At 64.7% G+C, this 6543-nt stretch overlaps 2 protein-coding genes across 2 annotated transcripts in view; one reads left to right on the top strand and one right to left on the bottom strand.

Moving 5' to 3' along the window:
• NDUFB7 (NADH:ubiquinone oxidoreductase subunit B7) overlaps positions 1-1127 on the top strand; it is a 4883-nt gene extending 3756 nt beyond the window's left edge. Inside the window, exons 2-3 of the mRNA XM_007469040.1 lie at positions 471-639; positions 931-1127. Coding sequence (XP_007469102.1) covers positions 471-639; positions 931-1063 — 302 coding nt within the window. The 3' untranslated portion in view covers positions 1064-1127. The remainder of the gene's footprint in view (positions 1-470; positions 640-930) is intronic.
• Positions 1128-1195: 68 nt separating this feature from the next.
• Positions 1196-6543, bottom strand: part of TECR (trans-2,3-enoyl-CoA reductase) — a 28852-nt gene continuing 23504 nt past the window's right edge. The window contains exons 2-13 of the mRNA XM_007469041.1: positions 4243-4293; positions 3540-3591; positions 3152-3196; positions 2953-3056; positions 2760-2875; positions 2567-2672; positions 2375-2447; positions 2242-2285; positions 2108-2165; positions 1932-2020; positions 1567-1612; positions 1196-1449 (exon numbers count right to left, since the gene is read on the bottom strand). Coding sequence (XP_007469103.1) covers positions 1322-1449; positions 1567-1612; positions 1932-2020; positions 2108-2165; positions 2242-2285; positions 2375-2447; positions 2567-2672; positions 2760-2875; positions 2953-3056; positions 3152-3196; positions 3540-3591; positions 4243-4293 — 912 coding nt within the window. The 3' untranslated portion in view covers positions 1196-1321. The remainder of the gene's footprint in view (positions 1450-1566; positions 1613-1931; positions 2021-2107; positions 2166-2241; positions 2286-2374; positions 2448-2566; positions 2673-2759; positions 2876-2952; positions 3057-3151; positions 3197-3539; positions 3592-4242; positions 4294-6543) is intronic.

Below are 6543 nucleotides of genomic sequence, written 5' to 3' on the forward strand. Positions count from 1 at the left end.
GGGCCTCTCACTGTTGTGGCCTCTCCCGTTGCGGAGCGTAGGCTCCGGATGTGCAGGCTCCGCGGCATGTGGGATCCTCCCAGACTGGGGCACGAACCCGTGTCCCCTGCATCGGCAGGCGGACTCTCAACCACTGCGCCACCAGGGAAGCACAAGGACGAGGATTATTTAGTTCAGCTTTCTATGAGGTGGGCAGAAGCTACGCCTCCATTGAGAGGACAGAGCCGGGATCCAGGTCCCCCAGGCAGACATACAGACACACACACACCTCTGCAGGGTGGGGCTGTCTGGGGAGTGACCCCAGGGGGAGGGGAGGCAAGAATCTAGCGTGGATTTCGAGGTGCTCGGTGATGGCGGGAGAGGGACCCTGCCCATCTGGGCCTCAGTGTTGCGGGTTGCTTTCGTGCAAATTAGAAAGCTATTCCAGGCCCTGGCTGAGGCGCCCCCCCCCGTCCCCCCGCCCCCCGTAGAGATGGTGGCCACTCAGCAGGAGATGAATGACGCACAGCTGGTGCTCCAGCAGCGGGACTACTGCGCCCACTACCTCATCCGGCTCCTCAAGTGCAAGCGCGACAGCTTCCCCAACTTCCTGGCCTGCAAGCACGAGCAGCACGACTGGGACTACTGCGAGCACCTTGAGTGAGCCCCACGCCCGCCCCGAGCGCTCACCCGGCCAGGCCCCACCTCAGTAGAAAGAGGAATCCCAAAGGGGCTGTGGGGTGGGGGAGGCCGCTTTGAGGGGCCTGCAGGTGGGAGGCCCAGTTCAGGTGGGAGGCCCAGCTCTTGCTCTGGGCTCACTGGTGTCCACCCCAGGGGAGGGGGCAGACCCCAGAGTTACATCACAGGCGTGCAGGTCTTCCCTACTTGCGACCCCCTCAGAGTCCCATGAGCTCCCCAGGCTACCCCTCCCTCCTTGTACTCTGCCTGCAGCTACGTGAAGCGTATGAAGGAGTTTGAGCGGGAGCGGCGGCTGCTCCAGCGGAAGAAGAGGCGGGAGCAGAGGGAGGCGGACACGGCCAGAGGCCAGGGGTCCGGTGACGTGGGCCCCGGGGTGGCCCTGTAGCGGCCCCGCCTACCACCCTGTGGACCAGTCAAAAAAATAAAAGCCTCCAGGGTCCTCAGCCCAAGCTCCGCCTCTTTCTTTGGTGTGCTGATCCCCGAACCGACCCCCAAAAGAAACACCGCTGAGCCTGAGTCCAGCTGGGCAGGCAGGTTTTATTCCAGACGCTGGAGAGCAGTGGTTCCCACTCCTCGCCCAGAATGACACTGGGGCGGGGGGACACGAGCCTGGCTTGGCTGGGCCTGGGTGAGGGGATGCCGTTCAGAGCAGGAAGGGGATGATGGGCATGCGCAGGGGCGGGTAGTCTCGGAACTCCTTCAGGTAGCTGCGGTGCTTGCCCTTGGCCCAGATGGTCATCTGGGTGAAGCCCACCAGGGAGAAGAGGGCCACTGTGGAGCGGAGCGGGGGGGTCAGGGGGCCGGCTGCTCGCGGCAGGGGCGGGCGGGGCCCCCGGGGGCTCGCGGCGGGGGCGGGCGGGGCCCCCGGGGAAGGGGCAGCGGGCTCACCTGGGAGGCACTGCGTCATGATGGCAAAGCCAATCCAGGACCCCACCTGTGGGCAGAGCAGGCAGGGTGAGGGCTGGGCAGCCCCGGCTGTTCCAGTAAGGCGATGGGAACCACACGCCAGTGCTCCGGAGGGGCCTAGAGTAAGGGGGCGCTACACGATGAAGCTGCCCCTCAGTCCCCAACAGCCACAAGCCCAGCTGGACACCTCCCAGGCCCCGTAGAGGCCACAGTCTCTCCCTTTCCAAACGTTCCAAGTTCAAGCTGCAGAAGCAGCTGTGGAGCCAGGCGCCGCCCCTCCTAGAAGCTAGCCCTCCACATGGGACCCCAGGCCCCAGGAGGGAGACGAGAGGAGGGCAGACCCTCACCTCGTAGGTGTAATTGGGGCAGGACACCAGCAGGAAGAGCCACGTGAAGGGGTTCTTGGTGGGGTATGGGATCTTCCTGGTCTTAGACCCTGGGAGGACAGGACAGGACAGGAGTGAGACCCGCTGGCTCAGCCTGCCCCGGTGGCCATCCCCCCTGCCCGGAGCAGGCCACTCACCAGCTGGCCGCAGGTCCCGCAGGGCCATGTGGATGGAGAAGTTGCCGAGCTGGCAGATCTGTTAGAGAAGCAGGGTCAGCTCGGAGCCGCCCCCCAGACTCCCCGCACCCTGTCATCCGTCCCAGCCTGCTTACCACAAAGACGGCGAGCGCCAGTTTAACCTGCTGAGCTCCGTAGGCTGAAGAGGAAGCAGAGAGGGGAAGCCCGTGAGGGGAGAGCCTGGATGAAGGGGTGTCCACAGGGGGAGCAGGGTCCGAGGCCACTTACTTGGCGGTGTGTAGAGAGGGTGGTTGATGTAATAGGCCATCCACGCGGCGAAGCCCCAGTAGTAGGTGCAGTTCTGAAAGGGAGCAGGGCCGGGATGGAGCCTGGCCCCATGGAGGGCAGGACCCAGGCGAGGGGGACCAGGGAGGGTAGGGCCGGGGGGTGAAGGACCTGGACAGGCAGCTGGGGGCTCACCTTGAAGATGTTGCGCAACGGCATGGTGCCGTGGGAAAAGCGGTGCACGAAGGGCGTCTCCAGCAGGCGCTTGATGTAATGGAATGAGTGGCAGACGCAGGCAAGGCTGGGGGGCGGGGGAGCCAGTTCAGCGGGGGCAGGTCCACAGGCCTTCCCCTCCCCCTGCCGCCGCCTCCCACCCGGCCCCACTCACTGTACCACCGTGTGCCGACTGGACGTGAAGTCATATTTGTGGCCGTAGATGAAGGGCACCCGAAAGTAGAAGAGCAGATAGATGAAAAGGGGCCCGGCGTACTCTGTCAGGAAGACCTGGGGAGGGGAGAGGCGAGTCACCCCAACGCGGCGGACGGGAGACGAGGCTGCTGGGAGAGGGGGTCTGCACGCACCGTTACCCAGCTGATCTGGGCCCCCAGGTCCCGGAAGTAGAGTGTGGCCGTGGTGCCCACGGGCAGCTTCTGCAGAACATCCTCATCCTTCAGGGACTTGCCCTCTGCGGAGAGTCGGGCCAGGGCTCAGGGCCTGCCTGGGCCTTCGCCCAGGGCCACCCAGGAGCCCAGGGCCAGCCAAGCAGACAGCTGTACTCACTGGGGTCCAGGCGGAGGGACTGGCGGGCGGGGTACCACTGTGGATCTGTAGGGAGAGTAGGGTGTCACAGCGCACAGCCTGGTGGGGCCCAGGGTCCCTACAGCTCCTCTGGCCCCCGGGCAAGATCTCTGAAGTTTGTGTGGCTCCAGGACACAGACCGGAAGAGCAGGCAAAGCGGGATGTTGTCCTTCCCAAAGCCCAGCAAGGGCGTTCCTGTTGATGGCCACACGGGGGCGGGTGCCCCAGGCAAGCCCGGAGAAGCGTGGCCTGGGCCACACTGGGGGCATCTCTGCAGGCCCTTGAGGGAGAGGCAGGTAGGACAGGGTCCTACCTAGAGGCCCCTGCCCAGAGGGGTCGCAGGGGCAGTGTGGCTGGGCCCTGGACTTACGGCTCTTGGTGAAAAGGTTCTTGATCTCGGCAATGGTGGCTTGGGGCTCCACCTGGGGGAAACACAGGCCAGGGACCAGTAAGCCGTGGGCGGGGAGCCCGGGACCCAGAATCCCTCTTGGTGAGGTGGGATGGACTGGGGTCCTAGGCAACTGCTATGGGAGGGGGGAGGGTTGGGGGGCAGGCCCCCCAACCCACGTAGCCGACAAGGCAGCCATGGGCCTGAGGGCCATTTTAACCAGGCAGCCAGGTCACCCCTGGACTGGCTGGGAGATGGTGTGAGCATGGGAAGCCAGGCCCACTTCGCCTCTCCTCTCCACCCCCAGCCGCAACTCCCCCCAGAGTAAAGGCCCTCAACCTGTTCGGACCTCCCTGGGATGGGACAAACCCCTTCCCCTGGCCTGGCCTCATAGTGGGGCCGGTCTCAGGACTCCACCTCCTTCCCAGGCCCCAGAGCCGTGCAGGGTCCACCGAGGCCGCTTCACCTCCTCTCACACTGGGAGGCCAGCTCCCGACCACACCCAGGGGCCAGGGTGCTCTACCCTGAGGGGCAAGCTGGCTGGGGCAGGCCCAGGGACAGTACCCCTCCTGCACACCCTGAAGGGCAGGGGCTGGGTGTCAGGACCCAGGTGGAGGGGCACTCCCATCTCCCTGGTCGCAGGCCCAGCACCCTTGGGCCAGCACAGTCTGCACCACGGTCCTACCTTGTCCAGGAAGCACAGCTTCTCCCGGGTCTTTGCGTCCAGAATCTCCACCTCAAAGAAGAGAACAGCCTTTTTAGGTTTCTTGATTGTCTTGGGGGGCATGGGCCGGGGGAGGCCATTGAGGCCAAAGACGGGGCCAAGGCCCTGGCTGGTCTCCCGGGCCACCACGCTCACGCTCAGGTCCATGCCTGCCCCGCTCTGCCCGCTGCAGCCAGAGGCCCCAGCTGCCGGCCGTCAGCCCCCACCACAGACCTCCCCACGCGAAGTGCTCTGGGCCGGGCCGGCGAGATCAAATTCTGCCGCGGTGCTGGAAGGGAGCCCGTGCCTGTCTTGGCTCCGCCAGCTTCTGTGCAGATGTAACCCGAGTGGCCCAACAGCCACGGCCCAGCTAAATATAAAACTGCCCCACACTGAGCCCCCCAGGAGCCACGCCACAGACCTCCTGGGAGGGGGGACCTGGGGGCAGCCCTCCAAGGGCTGAGTTGCCCTGACTGTAAGGCTTTCGAGTGGACACGGACCCCCAACAGCATGGGGGGAAGGGAGATCCCCAGAACAGGCATGGAGGCGCCTCCTGGCCTCCCTGCCCAGTGCAGAGCAAGGGCCAGTCACCAGGAGCAGGGTGAGAGGCCAACGGGCCGCCCAGGCCCCAGCTCAGGCCCACAGAGCTCACTGGGCTTGGAGAAATCCCAGCTATTTTGAGAATCTGCGAGATAGATCATCCATTTCCCCTTCTGAGCTGTAAGAGACACTCTGGATTATTTTCCTTGTGCATTTGTGTTCCCAGGGAGGTGACAGATTCCGGCGTTATTGGTGCAGAGAGCCTCGCTCTAAGTGTGGAAAGGGTCAGGAGACCAGGAAGTTTCCAGCAAGCGCCCCCAGCCTAGGCCAAGACCTTGGCTCACACCTCCCTGGCCTCCCTCTCCACCCAATTCTCACTAGGTCCACCCAGGCCTTGTTCAAGGCCACCTCCAGGGCAGTCTTCCCACCTTGTCAGCCCAACACAGCACCCTCGTCCAGGCCCTGAGCCCCCCAAAGCCCAGGGCAGACAGCCTGGGCACCCCCCCCAACTCCACTCTCCCTGAGCCCCAGGCAGTGGTGGGACCGGTGGTGCAAAGGGGCAGTGCTGGGAGGGAGGGAGCCCCCAGGGGGATGTGACCCACCCATCCAAAGCAGGTCCGAGAAGGCACCCAGGCCAGCTGTGAATGGTGTGAACTGCTGGTGGAGCTGGAGTGAGGCCCAGTAGGGCCCGAGCCCACCACATAGGCCTGAGGGCCCCAGTGTAGGGCTTGATGCAGATCTTATTAGACATGGGGACGTGGCAGGCAGGGCTGGGTCTGACCCCAAGTCGGGCAGCAGGTGCTGAGGACCCTTCCCGCCTGGCAGACCCTCAGTCAGAGACAGCATGGAGAAAAGGAGCAGATCTTAGAACCCCAGGGCAGGGCCCCAGACAGGGCTCTCTGAGGGCACGCCCATCCACCTAGGGCCACACCCCCCAGGAGGAAAGGGCTCCCCTCACACACACTCCCCCACCAGTGGGAGAGGCAGGGGGTGTGGTGGGCAGCACACAGGACTGAATCCGGCCCTGCCACGCTGTCACTGGGTGACTCTGGGGCTGTCACTTCTCTCTGAGCCTCAGGCCGGAGGCAGGTAGGAAAGTGTGTACCTCGAGGGGCTGGCGTGGTACCTGACAGATGGGAAGTGCCCCCAAACCTCAGGCTGTGAGGACAGGCTTGAGGAGACCCTGGGCGCCTGCGATGAAGGGAAGGGGATGGGCCTGGGTTCAGATCCCGGCTCCCCTACTGGCCAGGGGGTCGCTGCAGCACACTGGCCTGTTTGCCCACCTATGCTCTACCCACCCCACGTCATGGACGGAGGGCAGGAGAGAGCCCAGAGCCCAAGAATTCCTGGCCGATGCTACTGTTACCATGCTAGAGAGTGCGCCTGCTGTCACCTGGGGGCTCTGCATGGCCACGTGGCCTTGGGGGGCAGGTTACTGAACCCCTCTGAGTCACGGGGATAACAAGGCCAGACAGAAGGGCCAGAAAGAGGGCGCTGCTGACACTACCCCGAGTGTCTGGCCCCACCAAGGGGACTCGGAAGAGGGAAGGGGTACAGGCAGAATGTGCCCGAAAAGGCGAGGATAGCACGGCCCCGAGCAGGCAAAGGGCCTGCTGCCCTGTGGCTGCAGGTATATTAATAGTTCCTGGGTCCCCGGCGGGCAGTGCCCACATGCCTTCAGAGCTCGTGTGGTCCGCAGGAAGGCTGCACCACGTCTACTGGGAGAGCAGGCCTCCGAGTTCC

Source organism: Lipotes vexillifer, unplaced genomic scaffold (assembly GCF_000442215.2).
Source record: "Lipotes vexillifer unplaced genomic scaffold, Lipotes_vexillifer_v1.1 scaffold1699, whole genome shotgun sequence".
Taxonomy (NCBI): Eukaryota; Metazoa; Chordata; class Mammalia; order Artiodactyla; family Lipotidae; genus Lipotes; species Lipotes vexillifer.